The sequence below is a fragment of the Apis laboriosa genome, unplaced genomic scaffold (genome assembly GCF_014066325.1).
Source record: "Apis laboriosa isolate Shangri-la unplaced genomic scaffold, ASM1406632v1 scaffold69_cov144, whole genome shotgun sequence".
Lineage (NCBI taxonomy): Eukaryota > Metazoa > Arthropoda > Insecta > Hymenoptera > Apidae > Apis > Apis laboriosa.
Window position 1 is genome coordinate 3,814,358 of NW_025224165.1, and position 16,323 is coordinate 3,830,680.

At 34.5% G+C, this 16,323-nt stretch overlaps 1 protein-coding gene across 1 annotated transcript in view; it reads right to left on the reverse strand.

The window, feature by feature from the left end:
- LOC122719054 (titin-like) overlaps nucleotides 1-16,323 on the reverse strand; it is a 68,601-nt gene that overhangs the window by 582 nt on the left and 51,696 nt on the right. The window contains exons 29-48 of the mRNA XM_043944581.1: nucleotides 14,519-14,687; nucleotides 14,409-14,454; nucleotides 14,180-14,315; nucleotides 13,790-13,946; nucleotides 13,370-13,498; nucleotides 12,689-13,033; nucleotides 12,079-12,250; nucleotides 11,838-11,991; nucleotides 11,620-11,746; nucleotides 11,189-11,389; nucleotides 10,844-11,013; nucleotides 9,898-10,758; nucleotides 7,988-8,150; nucleotides 4,324-4,665; nucleotides 3,659-3,953; nucleotides 3,441-3,582; nucleotides 2,777-2,976; nucleotides 2,554-2,706; nucleotides 1,921-2,044; nucleotides 127-1,336 (exon numbers count right to left, since the gene is read on the reverse strand). Of these exons, the coding sequence (XP_043800516.1) occupies nucleotides 127-1,336; nucleotides 1,921-2,044; nucleotides 2,554-2,706; nucleotides 2,777-2,976; nucleotides 3,441-3,582; nucleotides 3,659-3,953; nucleotides 4,324-4,665; nucleotides 7,988-8,150; nucleotides 9,898-10,758; nucleotides 10,844-11,013; nucleotides 11,189-11,389; nucleotides 11,620-11,746; nucleotides 11,838-11,991; nucleotides 12,079-12,250; nucleotides 12,689-13,033; nucleotides 13,370-13,498; nucleotides 13,790-13,946; nucleotides 14,180-14,315; nucleotides 14,409-14,454; nucleotides 14,519-14,687 (5,296 nt within the window). The remainder of the gene's footprint in view (nucleotides 1-126; nucleotides 1,337-1,920; nucleotides 2,045-2,553; nucleotides 2,707-2,776; nucleotides 2,977-3,440; nucleotides 3,583-3,658; nucleotides 3,954-4,323; nucleotides 4,666-7,987; nucleotides 8,151-9,897; nucleotides 10,759-10,843; nucleotides 11,014-11,188; nucleotides 11,390-11,619; nucleotides 11,747-11,837; nucleotides 11,992-12,078; nucleotides 12,251-12,688; nucleotides 13,034-13,369; nucleotides 13,499-13,789; nucleotides 13,947-14,179; nucleotides 14,316-14,408; nucleotides 14,455-14,518; nucleotides 14,688-16,323) is intronic.

Here is a 16,323-nt window from a genome sequence, read left to right on the forward strand (position 1 = left end):
CTTGACCCTTCTTAAACGAGGTTTAATCCAACGTAACGTAAAATAAAAGAAAAAAAGGAAAAAAAAAAATAGAAAAGGTAAATGAAGAAAACGTAATGGAAAAGAGTTGCACATTGAGAAACACACCTTCATGCTGCCGATTAATTTCACGCGAAGCTTTATTCACACCGCTCAGCGCAGCTACCTCGATACTCCCTTTTTTTTTGGTATGCCTCTTTGGATCCGAAACTTTTACGCATCCCACGTTCGCCGATATTTCCCCGATATCGTCGTCGAGCAACGTTCCTCGATCCTCGAACCGTTCCAACTTTTCCAACAATCCTTTATTATTATTATTATTATTATTATTACTACTACTCTCGTTGTCCGCCTCCTCCTCCTTGATCGCCGATATACCCAACTCGTTCACCTGTTGGGACGACGTGGACAAGTTCGAGGCGCAGTCACCGATCCCAGAATCGCGCGAGTCGCCCCTGAAAACCCGGCGAACCTTCTGCGAGCTCGTGCCCCCCTCCTGATCCATCTTCTCTTTCAATTCCTTCTCGATCTCCGTAACGATGTCCCCTTTCTCCTCCTTCCCCTCGTCCTCGTCCTCGTCCTCGTCCTCGTCGCTCCACGCCGACGGCTCCCGTTTGCAAGAAGACCTCGTTTGCGAGAAATCGACGTCGGATTTCGGGCGGTAGTCATCGACCGGGGTCGGATCGAAATCGATCAAACTCCTCTCGACGATCGTCGACGTCTCTTCCCCCTTTAACGACGATACACGCTCCTCGACGACACGAGATCGAGTCGCGGTCTCCGTCTCCTCCTCCTCGATCCTCTCCATAGGACGCGCCACGGACTCTTCCGGCCGAGAATACTTCTGGCCCTGGACCAAGCCGCTCGGTGTATCAGTTTCCCGGATTATTTCTCCGGATTCGTTTCCCGGGGAACACGATACACCGCCATCCTCCGTCGTTGGCTCATTTTTCAACGAGGAGGCGTTCCCGTTCGAGGAGAATGAGATCCTCTCCTCCGCTCCAGGGGAGTGTACGGTTTCTTCCGGCAAGATGTTCATCTCGGTTTTGTAACAGAATGAATACACGTTCGTTTCTCGAGTGTCGAGGAACGTTCTTCTCCCGTTCTTCTTCCCCTCCGCTGTCGAGTTCCCGGAGATGCACGGCGATTTCGACCCGTCGTCGGCCGATCCGCCCTCGAAATCGATCGTTGGGGGCGGCTCGATGATGGGGTGGTTGGCAGAGGAGGTTGGCGAGGATTCCATCGAGGTTGGGCCCCGTCTGCTGTTCGCCGAAAGGATCGCCATCCTTCCGAGTGCACGAATGGCGTTTCCCGTTTTCTATTTTAACAGACGAAAAGCGCACACGAAACGCAAATACGATCAAATCCATGCTTGGGTTAGTGGGAGCAGTGGAATATTTTTCGATTTCGAGGTTTAAATTAAGTCGTTTGGCTTGGACAATTTTTATATTTTAGGTGTCGTACTTAATGCGAATTTTCAGAATTAATTAATTAATTAATTAATTAACTGTTTGTATTGGAAAGAAATATATATCTTTTTCTCAATAATTTTAAAATAAATTAACATTAATCGTGAATAATATAATTTACAAATTATATTAGCGTTCATTGATTCATTTTTTATTTTTATTCATTGTCATACTCTTAAATTTTTCTATAAATTATGATTGATGTAAACAGAAAAAATTATGTTTGTTTTCCACTGAAAAATTAGGTTTGACAAACATTTGACGAGAAAAGTTAATGCTTCAAGTGTGTTTAGACAAAAACTCAAAACGCTCTAACAATCTAACACAACAATGCAATAAAATATATTGTAAGCGAATGGTAAGTACAAACAAGATGGCGTCTTGCGAGAGTACATAGATTGCTCTTCATCTTGTACGAAAAAGCAATTCTTACCTGCCATTTTCTTCGTACGATGAATTTTTTCAGCTTCTCAGTCGGCAAGGCTATCCTACTCATTGCTTCCGCGTGTTGCGCCATCCAAGGGTGCTCTAAACACTGTCTAGCCGACATTCGCGATCTATAAATCACCCATTCGTATGTTAAATAATTGTAATACTTAAAGAAATATTCTTAACGATACAATATAATTTTTGGAAACGTTGTATTTCAATAATTAGTTGACTACTATTTATTTCAACTATGAAACAAAAATAAAATTAAACGATATTTAAATATAGATATTTAAATTAATTTTTTAAACATTTTTAAAATTGTTACTGTAAATATATACTCGTTCTTCGTTTGAATAATCGACATTATACTTCTGTATAATGGATACTTGTATAAATTTTAAACAAAAATTGATATACAAAAATGTCGATCATGGCTCGAATAATAAATAAGACATATCTTACGACTTAAAAAAATAAATCGACTCTCCAAAAGTGTTTCACGAATATGTTAATTGTTCCTGTAATTTCAATAATAATTGTCCCGTAAATTCAATATTTCCTTCAAATTTCGGACATGACACATAGCCGCGTGAAAAAGTATTTATTTATCAAAGAATATTATTTTATCACGTACTCCTTTCGTTTGACAAGCAAACCGGTGATGAAGTCCTTAGCGTCGTTCGAGATCGCATCGAAGGCCTCATCCTCCAGGTCGTAGTCGGCTCGAGTTATGTTGGCGAAGGTTTCGGCGTCGTTGTCTCCCATGAACGGGGACAAACCGGTTAATCTGATCATGGTTTTACGATCGTGATTAGTCGAGAGATTGATTATTCCTTAAAACATTTTAATCTACTCACAGGACGTAACAGATGACACCGACGCTCCACATGTCCGATTCGGTCCCTATTGGCTCGTAATTTATAATTTCAGGAGGAATGAACTCCGGGGTGCCGAAGAGAACTCTGATCGGTGTGTCAGGTTTGAGCGTCTGCGCCAGGCCAAAATCGATCAGCTTGATTTGATGGGACGTTCGTGTCCTGCACATTATGTTCTCCGGCTGAAAAGAGGAATTGCGGGTGGAATTTATTTCAAATTTTAATCAATATAAAAAAGAAAGAAAGAATATCGAGTATCTTCTCTGTGATTAAATTTCATTGACTTTATAATAATAGAGATTGATTATTACTAATTGCAAGAATCACCATGAATTATGTTGTTTCATAATTCGAAGAAAACTTTTCAAAACGAGAGATTAAATTCATTTAAATTGCAAAATGGAATGCAACTGGTAATTAATTGTTTCTCTATTTCTTAAAATTTGAGTGAACAACGATCCAATTATATTTGCAAATCTTCTGATCGACAAGATTTTAAGCTTTAATTTTAATTTTAATGATGTATGGTTTGTTAAAAAAATAACAAACGTAAAGAATTTTTGTAAGTTCGTTATAAAATACAATATTTTCGCACACATATATATATATAAAATTCATCGCAAGATCTTCCATTCCGTTTCCTCACCTTCAGATCCAAGTGTACCACTTTGTTCTGATGCATGTACTCCACACCCTCGCAGATTTGCCTCATGAACAGTATACTGTCCCTTTCGGTCAAGGTGAAGTCATCGGCGACCACCCTCTCGAAAAGTTCTCCACCGGAAATACTACAAAGTACATAACACATTTTAATCGATTTCCCCAAATATTTTTCAAAATATTCACTCTTGATCAACTGCTTACTATTCGGTGACCATCACGATCTCTCGAGGGCTCTCGAAAGCGGCGGCCAATAGGAGAAGTTTCGGGTGACGTAGCATGTTCATGATCCTGATCTCTTCTCGAACTTGCTCTCGATCCTTCGTTTTAATCGTTCTCACGAATTTCGCCGCGAAATTCGTATTCGAAGATTTCTCGATTACCCTCCTCACGGTTCCGTATCGGCCTTTCCCCAATTCCTCCAATACCTCGTACCGATCGTTGAACAAATGCCCATCCTCCATTTCGACTATTCGAGCTTCGAACGGTGGCTCGAATTCTTCGAAACACGAAACATTTCTTTATTTTTCATTCTCTTTTTTTTTTTTTCATTCTCATAAATAGATAATATTGAATTTAAAAGAATACATAGGAATGTTGTATAAAAATTTTAAGAATTTTATCAATTTACAATTATAGAAAACTAAGAAGAATATTTCCTTTTTTTTCGAATTATCTATTTTGTAATTATCATCTATATATATATATACTTTCAACGTTCAGATAAAAATATTTAAAGATTCATTAAGAGAATTAATGTAATGTCGATTTTAATGAGAAATATTGAGAAATAATTTACAAATAAACAGTTTATATCTTGATTAAAGCTTTAATCGATTGAAATTTGATCGAACAAGTTTCACGATTACCTTCCTCATCCTCCTCGAGACACATTTCACCTTCTTTCGGAATTCGAACAAATTGAGATTCGTCACCGGGTTCGCTAACCCCGTGGATATTTTCAGCTCTCACACGGAAACGATATCTTTCACCAGGTATCACGGTGCTCGAATCGACGGAAGGAACCGTGATGCTGAGCGAGAGGCAGGATTCCGCGATCGTTGTCCAGCTATTTTCACCGGCACGATTCATCTCCACGGTGTAACCGGTAACCGTACAACCGCCATCGTAAGGTGATGACCGCCAATTGATGGTTGCTGTACCCGTGGAACAACATATGTTTGGAATACCTGCCGGTGGGTCAGGTGGACCTGTGAAAAAAAGAAAAAAAAAAAAAAGAAAAAAAGAAAGGTCGTTTATTGTATATGAAATCAATTTTGAATTTGGATTAGATATCGTTATTGTATTTGTCGAATATTTGACATTTTGAAAAATGTTAATTTCTAATCTTGTACTGTTTTTTAAATCAACAAACTGGAAATAGATAACAAAATTGTTAACAAAATTTATTTTGTTTTAAGCATCGTTGTGTGTATATATATATATATATATATTTTTGAAATTTTCTGAAATAATCGATGAATTCATTACTTTATTTTCAGATTATTTATTGTGTATCTCTCGAATGTTTGATATTTTAAAAATTTTCATTTAAATTTCTAATCAATTTGTATTTATTATACAATACTGATTAGATATTGGATTTTTTAAATGTTACGTATATTCATAATGTAAATAGTTTTTAATCAGATCTATTAGTAAGACGATTTGTTAGAAACATGTGGAACGCGTTTTTTTCCCTATCGTTTACTTTTCAAACGACTAGTTTTTTTTTCTAAAAGTAATCACTGATAAACAGTAAATGAAAGACCTCTTGTTCAACGATTCATTTGAAATTGTATAAACAAGTACAGTTATTTTTCCTTCAATATGATTCATCAATTACTAATTACAAATCGATTAAAATCTTTAAATTAGAAGAGGATGAATTTTCTTGTAACACGTAAATTCAAATGATGTATTAAGAATGATGATGAATCAAAAAACGAATCTTATTTTTATCCTTTTTTTTCATAAAAGAACAGAGAAATATTGAACAATTTTTAATTTCTTTTCTTTAATAAATTACAAAATTTTCCAATTAACATTACTACGCAAATGCTATAAATCTTATCGATAATTTCAAATATAATTAAATTTAATTTTTATCGAATCTTATGAATTTAAACCATTATAAAATCATTATATTTTATATATATAAACTCTTTAATTATTGCACTATTATATTAAAACTATTTAATTATATCAATTTTTAAAATGTCACATTTTTAAAATCCTTCTATACTATCTATGTACTATCTATGACAAATTATTCATAAAGATAAACATTTATACAACATTTTGACAAATTATTTCATCTTGCCAGCAGTAATTATTACATCAATAATAAATAACTTTCCATTACCCATTCTTGCTGTCAAGAATCTCTCTTCTCCTTACAATCACTCAAACCAATCTAGAATAAATTAGAATATTAGATGTAGTGAAAATTCCCTTGTCGTTTCACTGCCTCTAGTCATTCTAGACGAATATCGATTCACGTACACGGTACACGTACTTTTTCACCACTGTTTCGTCCTCCCGTGATCCCAAGCGAAGAGGAAGCGTAGACGAGACAGATGGTGGGGACGCAACGAAAAACGAGGAAAGGAATTATTGCGCGATACGTCACGTGAGACTGCCGTCTACCTTGTACATAAGAAGCGGAACTGGACCGTGTGACACGCGCTTACGCACGTGGAACAATGCTTGTTTCGTTCTAAATTGCGTTTGTCGACGTCGAGTTACGTGATAATCATTCGTTATTTAGCCATTATATCGGAACAATGGAGTTTATGAATATTATTAAGCTTTGTATCTTTTTCCATTCACAATTGATTTCTTTAGATTCAAAATTTTGGCAGATCTCGAATTTATTATTCGAAATTAATATTATTTAGAATTTTTATTTTTTTTTTCTTTTCTTTCTGAGGATTTTCACTTTTGTTAAGAAGTAAAGATTTTAATAACGTTTGATTTTTTTGATTTCTTCAAACATAGGTTTGTGGAAGAAAAGAATCATGTCATTTTTATGAGGAATTAAATTTTAAAATGTTCTATTTTTTTCTTCACAATAGATTGTGGTGAAATTGCATTAATTAAAAAGATTATTATCGTTGTCGAATAATTCTCGTGAAATTATTACGTACATTAAAAAAATAAAATATTTAAATTTTTAATAAATTGACTGTTTAAACGCAACAAATTAAAAAGAAATAGATGATTTCGTTTGATCAAGAAATTGAAATTAATTTTTTTTTTCTATTTCTATGGCTTCTATGTTTTTTTACGATTTTATTTAAACTCTGAAATTAGCACGATTAATCATTGCATTGTTAATTGTTTGCATTTATTATCCGTATAAAATTTGTAATATTCTCAGGAAACGATAAAATTTCACCAAGAAGTCTATTATTATTAATAACATAAGCAATTTTACTAATTTAATGAAGAAATTTTTGTTTCATGCACTGATTCTCAACGAACAATTACTTACATTTACTTAGATTATATATGTATATTCAGGTTTGAAAGGGAGATGCTTTACATATCTACTATCTCATGTTTTATCTCATTTTTTTTTTACGTTACTATCATGGAAGAACTAGAAGAAGATATTACTTGTTTTCTTCCAGTTTTTCTTATATAATCAAAAACTTTATAATTTCATCTAATTATGTTATCAAAATAAACGACAATTCTGCATTATATAAATTTTGTGAATATGTAGAGCACAATGATCTATATAGAGTAATTTTTTTTATTATTGAAATATCATTTTGAAGAAATAAAATTAAGCTTCAAAATTTCAGTATTGTCTTCCATTTTTAAAATATAATTTTATAAATTTTCAAATTTTGTAATATTCTATTGGACAAAAAAAAAATCTCAGAAGAAATTGAAAATAGAAAAGGAAAAAAAAAAATAATGAAAATATAAAGGTTATATTAATTTCAAATATTTAAATAGATATTTTATCAAGAAAAAAAATTATTACATAATACATCACATTATTACGCGATAAAGTACTTAGAAATTATCAATTCATTATCAATTCTACATGAACAAATTTTCAAATCAAATCATTTTTTTTTAATTAGATCAATTTTCTTTATAAAGATAATATAATTTTTACTTTATTACTTACATTTTGCATACTCGTTTTATACACTGATAATCCTAATTACCGACATTTTTTTACACTATATTTATCTATTTATACCGCACAGTTTTTATATCACACAAATATGGATATTATGTCATACACGAGAAGCGCATATCGTCGCGCACACAGGTTAAGCGAATGATGTAAGCTCATTTCATAGCTTTGTAAACATGAATCGTTTTCTAGTGTTCGTGTTCCGTATTTAAACACATATGCATATTGCTTGAATTTATATCTTGTTTCTACTCGAGACCTACTTACGTAATGCCAATATAATTTCTTTTAGAATCACTTCTGTTTGGTTTTATACATGACTAACAACGACTCGTTGATTAATAATTCGTTTCTACGTATCTTTCTATACGTACCTTCAACGGCAACGCTGAAACATCGTCGATCTTTTCCAAGTTTATTTTCCACGGATACCTCGTATTTCCCAGCATTATCAGCCGTCACATCGTCGGATATTAAGCAAGAGACACCTCCGCCATACGTGATCGCAGTCTTTTTGTTTGGAATTAATTCTCGCCCCTTTAACAGAAAATATATTCGATTAAATACTCGATTGACCGTGCACGATTACGAACAACGAATACGAGTGACTGATAGTCGCTCACGTATCATTATATTTATCGTATTTAATCGTGAGTGACTATAGATATATGTATAGGATGGGACGAAGTTTATGGCACATGTGAAATAAAAGTAGACTTTGGGTGACTTTTAATTCTAAATAAAATTTTGAGATATACAGTTCGAAAATTAATTTGAAAAATAAAATCTTATTTATTTGACAAAATAAATTATATTTTAATTTTTAATTCGATTTGTTTTATCAAATGTTTCAATAATAGAAGATAAAAGGTAATGAGGCTATTTGTATATCTATAAGAAACATAGATTTCTTTTAGATAAGAAATTGCGATTAAATAGTCATCAAAAGGCATATTTAAATCTAGATATGAGAAAAATTATTATGGAAAATAAATAGTGAATCATAAAAATAAAATTTTATGATTTCAAAGTAAAATCAAATATCAATATAGAGTATACAAATATTAAAATAATTTATTTTAAATATATTAATATTCATATAATATTATAATTTAGAATGAAGTAATACAGTAAAATAAAATTTTTATTTGAATAATTATTTGAAAAAGATTTTTATTAAATTTTTATTTTGATAACGTTGATCCTAATTAAAAATAAGATGAATAAGAATAATAAAACTGTGGGCATATATTATAGTTTTTTAGTTTTTTTTGAATTAGTGATAAAGTTGAAAAATATTTAATGCTAAAATAAAAATTTTAGCATTAGTATTTCAATTTAATTAATATTGATTAATTAAATACTCTGGGTTTCAATTACGAGTTTTGTCTCTTAATTCAATATTTTTATGTTTTGCATTGCACTTGATATATTTTCGATTGATATTTTAAGAAACACTGAATTTTACAAATATTATAAATAAATTATTTTAATTATAAATATTTTATATTTAATAAATAAATTATAATCTCGATTTTGTATAATCTTGTATAATGCTACTATTCTAATCAATTTTAATTAATTTTACTATTAATAGATTGGTCAACATTTTTATTTTATATCTATTTCATAGTTAAAAAAACTTATTATTTAATTATTCTATATATATTATTTCTATTCTAATTTTCGAAGTTATCTTCAAATTTTATGAACATTATAATTATTTTTGCTTGTTTGCGAGCTCGAACATTTTTTTCATCTACTAAAAAAAGAATCATATAAAAAATGATCTTGAAAATTCAATAAAAGGCATACAAGACATAAAAAAAGAAATCAATCGCTTTAATTTATTTGAAAAATTCCATATCTATTTGTCTCTTATTTTTAATACTAATAATCTCCTTTATCTATCAATCTAACCCAAAAAAAAAAAATTCTTCAACACCACCATTATATTTTCAGTCCACCCTATATATAAATCATGTCCAACCACATTGTACGAAATTAAATATGTCATTTTAACTTTTATTAAGTTGCAATTATGTCCTATCAAGGTGAATTTAAACTCGATATTAAAGTATACCGATTCAATGAATGTAAATAGGAATAATGACTCTCTTGTCCAAAACAATAACGTCTTTAATTCTTCCAATAACAAGAACTTCTTGTATTTTTTTTTTTTTTTTTCCTTCTTCTAAACTCGATTAAACAAACCTTCGATAACTAGAAAACGAGAGAATGAACGGGACTGCACATATAAACGATATTTCATATATATATTCACCGCTCGAAGCCACTTGACCATCGGTTCCGGATGACCTCGATACGTGACCCTGAGGACAACCCTGTTTCCTCTGAAAACGGTGACATCAGCCGGTACCTTCACGATACAGGCCGCCACCAATTCCTCCTCTCCACCAACAATATTCTCCTCCTTCTCCATCACGATCGCATCGTTCTGAATCGAGCACTCCTCCTCGATCTCCTCGATCTCTTCCGGAACATGCTTCACGCATATTATTGGCGTGTTATCGTGCTTATTAACGTTATCTTGGATTTGTCTCGTGTCGCTCTTATCAGTCTTACGAACGTTCTCCTTTACCAATTCCCCTTCCTTCTCCAATAACTTCGTTTCGAACGTCTCCCTCGCCTCCTCTTCGTCCGATGACACCCGATCACCCGGCTCCCTGTACACCCGTTGCGTAGCTTTACGCGCGAATTTTTTAAGATTGAGATCTTTCCTCTTCCCAGTTTTGTCGGCCAGTTTCGTCCTCCTGTCGAGCAGCAACGGGCTTGGGGGGATGTTTCTCCTCACGGGCAAAGGAGACAGGTTGGGGCTCGGCGTGGATCTTCGAGGCAACGAGGATGACCTCGAGGCTCGAGTGGGAGACTCGACAGGAGGAGGAACGTCTTTCCTCGTCTTTCGTAAGGAGTTGCAATTGGGCGGCTTCTCGTTTCGATTTCCGTTGGTCGCGGATTGAATCGAATCCTCGGGATTCCTCGCTGCTCGATTCAATCGTAGCTCGGCCGCGCAACTGATCGACGGCCCTTTTCCACTCACGGATGCTGTGCATCGAATCTCGCCAACGTCTCGCGGTTGCACGTCGTGTATCCTGAGAATACTCACGCTGTCGTCTTTCTCGATCTGTGAAAGAAGAACGTTTCGTTTATAATATTTTTCTTCGAATAATTATACGTGGATTCATTTACGGAAGAATAAATCGACACACCTTGCACCTTGGATTTTCTTTAACGTCCTTTCCATTGATCGTCCACGTGATCTCCATTGGTTTTCCACATTGCACTCGAGCACAGAAACAGGCAATGTCTCCTTTCGATGCGACGACTGACATCGGAGTCTTCGTGAACTGTGGCGCCAATTTCGCTGTACCCTTGTAATCTGTACGATTTAATATTTTACACAATCCTTCAAAATGATTCTTTAAATGTAGAAATTAACAAATAAAACGTATAAATAATAACAAGTATACCTCAAATTTTATGGATTGTAAATAACTTTATCCTGATTCATATACGTATATCTATTTTTTTTTTTTTTTTAAGAAAATATGAACCTTGAACGATAAACAGGCCATTGCTGGATGCTTCCCCGAAATTATTACGAACGAGGCAAGTGTATTCGCCAGCGTCTTGTGGACAAACGTTGGATAATCTGAGAGCGATACCACCATCACTGTACACGACATACTTGTGGTCATCATTGTCGAGTATCTCGCGACCGTCTTTCAACCAAATCATCGAGAAGGGCGGCGTACCTGAAGAATAAAATTAATCATTCGCCGATAAATAAATTCACGAAAGAAAAAAAATACATAATAACGATTAATTAACGAAACATATTTCATTTCTACATATTTTTTAATTTACTTTTTAAATTTTATGAAAATGTATATTCAAGTGTTGTAACGAAAATTATGCTCTTAGCGTGAAATTCCTTTCGTACTAATTAGAATAATTATCGTTCATTCTCAATTGTACGCTATACCCGTGAGTCTCGTCTGTAGTTCGTAGCAATGACCTTCCACGACGATCGATTCTTCGGCGAGTGGATGAAGAAATCTCGGCGGATCCCTGTCACTCGTGGATGGATTGGAAGAGCTAAGGACGGTCACCTGTTTGTTGGACACGATTTAAAAGAAAAAATGAGACAATTCCACACAAATACGCAAATAAATAGGATAGATAACAGGATACGATTATCACCTGACAGGTGTTCTTCGTAGATCCAAGGACGTTAGTTGCCACGCAGGTATACTCACCCGCGTCGCTCGATTTCACTTTTGATATCTCGATTTTTGCAGTTTTGCCGTCGAAATACCTTTTTATTCGGATCGATCGTTCCAACGGCCTTCCATTCCTGGAATCATTGTTATATTTTTGTTTCTTTTACGAAAGAAAAATTAGAGGAGCTGGAATTAATCTTTTTCCCCCTATTTCATTTCACCTGAACCAAGTCGGCGTTGGACTGGGCGTTCCTCTGATTCCGCACTCGAGGTACAACCTTCCGTTTATTCTGCCGCTCGTGTCCAGGAGGCTTCGGCTGAAGGATGGATACGTTCTAGGCGACGCGCTTCTTATTCTGATCGTACGGGCAACCGATCCGAGTAAGTGACGATCTTTTCGAAAGAGGAGAGAAAATTTCGAAATTTTGAAAATATTATTAACTGCACAACAATAATAATAACAATAATTAATAATCACGTTGCAAATAATATGTGTAAATGCATTTAATTCTCTCTCTTTCTTCAATAATAAATAAATAACAATAGAATCTTAACATTATATATTTTAAAACGAGAAATGCATTATTAAACAATATCTTAGAACAATATCTCATTTATTTTTTTTCAAATACGTAAATTCTTATTTACATATTTGACAGAATTTTTTCCTTATTTTTTTTTTTCTTTTTTTCCTTCCACTAAACAATAAAATTGAATTGAACACACAAAAAAGTGTTGAATGATAATAAAATTGTCATCGTGTAAATGTTTAAAAAAAATTTTACGACAAAAAAATAAAAAGAAAAAGAAACATTGGCGAAATTTACGTACTTATAACTTCCAGACGAGCGCTGGCTTCGATACGGCCGTAATCGTTCTCCACGATCACCCTGTAAAGTCCCGCGTCCTCCAGTGTTACCTCAACGATTTCCAATATCTTCACGTCGTCCCTCTCCTTTATCGAGATTCTCGCTGTTGGGGTGACCATTGTGCCGTTCTTGTCCCATTTGGCCCAGGGCGTCGGGTGGCCGACCACGGCGCACTGGAAACGCACCGTTTCACCCTCCTCGACCACACGGTTGTGGGGCACCGCGTAAAATTTCGGCGGACTGATCTTTGGCCGCTTTGACAACGTGCTTCGTGGAAGAAGCTGCGGAGACCTTAATTCTCGGCCATCTGTTTAATTGTTCCATTTATCTTATGCACTGATTACATAATTGATATTTTTGTGTTATAATGATTCTTGTATGAGTCTGTACATTCATATATTAGAATAGATAATATATATTTTTTTGAGAAAGAAAAATGTTTGGAATAAAAATTGAATAGCTTTTGGTTAGTCATAAATTGTAATATCTAGCGCTATGGTATCTTTGAGTTCACACAGTTGTAAAAGTTTATATATTGTGAATGATGATTAAAGTAAAATTTAGAGTTTAATAAAATTGTGAAGGAAGAAAGGAGTTCTGAAATTCTTCGAAGAGAAATCAGAAGGGAAAAATGTATATTTACGTGAAACTGCTGGTGACAAACTCCTGATTGGCGTCGATCGTGGTGTCGATCTAGGTGTCGATCCCGCCGAGAGAAGTCCAGCTGGTCTCGTCAATCTTTGGCTCAAAACATTCTCTTTCCCTTCAGGCACTAAACACGAATTCAAACAAAACGAAAAATAAATTTACGATTTTTTATTTAATTTAACTTTTGCAGCTCGAAAATTTGTTATTTTTCACATTTTCACTTCTCAACTGATTATTTCTTCCAAGAGAAAAAATGTAGCGCAACAAGTCTACTTGTCATACTTGTAAATTTTCAATTAAATCAAACTTCGCAGTGGTGATCGAACAGGCTTTGAAACGAAGGTTTCCACGTATTTGTATCGCCCATGTTTCCATATTGCCTTATTGAACTATCGTGAATTAAACACGAAATTACCATCCACTATTAGGCACGCCGACGTGAATGCCTTGCCGAGGTCGTTATACGCCACGCAGGTGTACTCGCCCTCGTCTTCCGGATAAACATGCTGGATGCACAAACGTGCGGTTTCACCGTCGAATTCAGCCGAGAAATCTCCACTCATTTGAAGAATCTGAATATCATTTAAATACAAAAATACTAATTTATATTCACATTCGAGCTTTATTTAATTATTTCTATGAGCCAATAGAGAAATTTATTGCAGCAATTGATTTAAATATCCAGACTCTTAATGCTAAGTCGATGAATTGCAAAATAAATTAATTGAATATTAATATACATCAAAATTTAGCGAGTTAATTAAGATTTCGCTATTAAAGGGAAGAGTTACATTCTAAAATCTACCTTTCCTCCACGTTCCCAGCGTACCAATGGCGGCTCGGGTGCAGCGTGCACCTTGCATTCAAGGGTGACAGCGTCGCCGTCGCAACACCTCAGATCTCGAAGCTCCCTCGTAACCATCGGCAATGTGAGCACATTCCTGTCAATCGTACGCGATATCCGATTTTTATTTCTTTTCACTCGCTACCTCGTTCAATATCTTTTTCTTTACTGATCCAAAATACACGCTTACCCGTGCGTGATCCCCGATTTCTTCATTTTCTCCTCCTTCCCTTGACCTGAAAGCACAACGATCGATTTTCGTCTAAGCGAAACCGCGGCCATGCCTCCCCCTCTCCTTACCTTTCGCGTAGATCTGCAAAGAAATCACGGCTTTGGCCTCCCCATGGCAGTTCCGCGCTATTACGGAATACGTCCCCGTGAAGTCGAGTTTCGCGTACGGTATTTCCAGACGGTACTGAGATCCTTCGCCGACCAGCCGGAAGTGGGCTGCGTCCTTGTAGTAATCGGCCTGAAAAAACGAAAAGAGCTATTGAGATCAAGTAAGGAAAATAAATGCATTGCACATTTGGCCGATTATATATAAATTATCAATTTTTTTCTTCTTCGTTGTGTGTAATATAAAATTTTTAATAATGTAAAATTTAACAATGCGTGTATGATCATTTTTTGAATGAATACATATACGTAATTTTTTGATTCGATGTTTAATTCGTATAATAACAAAATATCGATTGTAATTTGTTTATCAATGAGTGATTTAAATTCCAGTTAAATTTTGAAAAAATTTATTTTCGGAAAGGAAGAGCAGAAAAAATCGAACGTTATATAAAGATGTCTTGGTGATTTTTTCAAAATAGAAATGATAGAAAAATAATCAATTAATTATCCATTCAGACAAAACACCAATAAAATTGAAATCATTATTTGTAACAAAGTTTTTTGACGAAGATGATTGATTTAAACGGATTTGAATAACGTCACGAGCGATCATACCCTGAATCATACCGTGTCCTTTGCTCTTCTAAACACGCGTCTTCTGAAATCTTTCGCTACTAAACGCAACTTTTATTGCTGACAATGATAACACGTAACTTGAGTGCGTGTATAAATACCCAACGTGAACTCGATATATAACCATCGAGTACGGAAACGAGAGGCGCTAAAGAAGTTTAAAGTCCAAAAAGTTTACCCTGTTAACCGACGATCTCGAAGTTCTTACGGCCTCGACCTGAATTTCCGTATTTCCGTGACTGTTGCGTCCACATTGAGGTCATCCTTTGTTTATTCCACGATTGATTTTTATTATTTTTATCATCGATCCTTCGAGAAATCTTTTATTTTATTCCAAAATCTTTATGAAATTACATGATAATTTCTCCTCTGGTCGAAATTTTTTCAATTTAAAATATAAATCTAACTGAATACTTAAAATTCTTCGCGAAATTTCGAACCATATAATCTTTCGTTGATGATTTTAATATATTTTACGAAATTGATTGAAATTAATGCAATATTTTTATTTTGGATTTTGATTAAAATTTCCCATTAATCGCAGTTAATTTGAAGTTTTTTTTTCGAAGAAATTAAAAAATCTATATGGAAATTTCAACATTGTGAATCTTTTGCCTCACTTCCAATGTTTTCACGAAATTATATTTCCATCGATTAATTGAATCCCCTTCAGGGGAAATTGAATTAAAAACGTTCTAGATACATAGAGACGAGACCAGGTAAAAAGAGAGGGAAGGGTGGTGATAAAAGTGAGATGGGAAACGTCTTCGTCGGGTCTCTAGTCCATATAGGGAGCGAAAGTTGAACAGATCGTTCGAGACTGATCTCGTTGCACGTATGACACGAGTGCCAACGCATATTACCGTTTTTCATCACTAATTGCACGTCTCTCCGCCTGGCACGCCCTCTTAAAACCCTTGAAAAATTAAGGTCGCTTGAAAAAAAAAAAAAAAAAGAAAGGAATACTCGATTGATTTACCTTTTGCGAGTTAACAATTATAAATATCCCCCATTCGATCGCACTTTGAATCGCGCGTTTAATTGCTTCGTTTATTACCACGGTCAATTTTCCTCACTGTCTCTGATAAAAGATTCACCTTTCTTGGATGCTAATAAATATTCAAAAAGAAAAA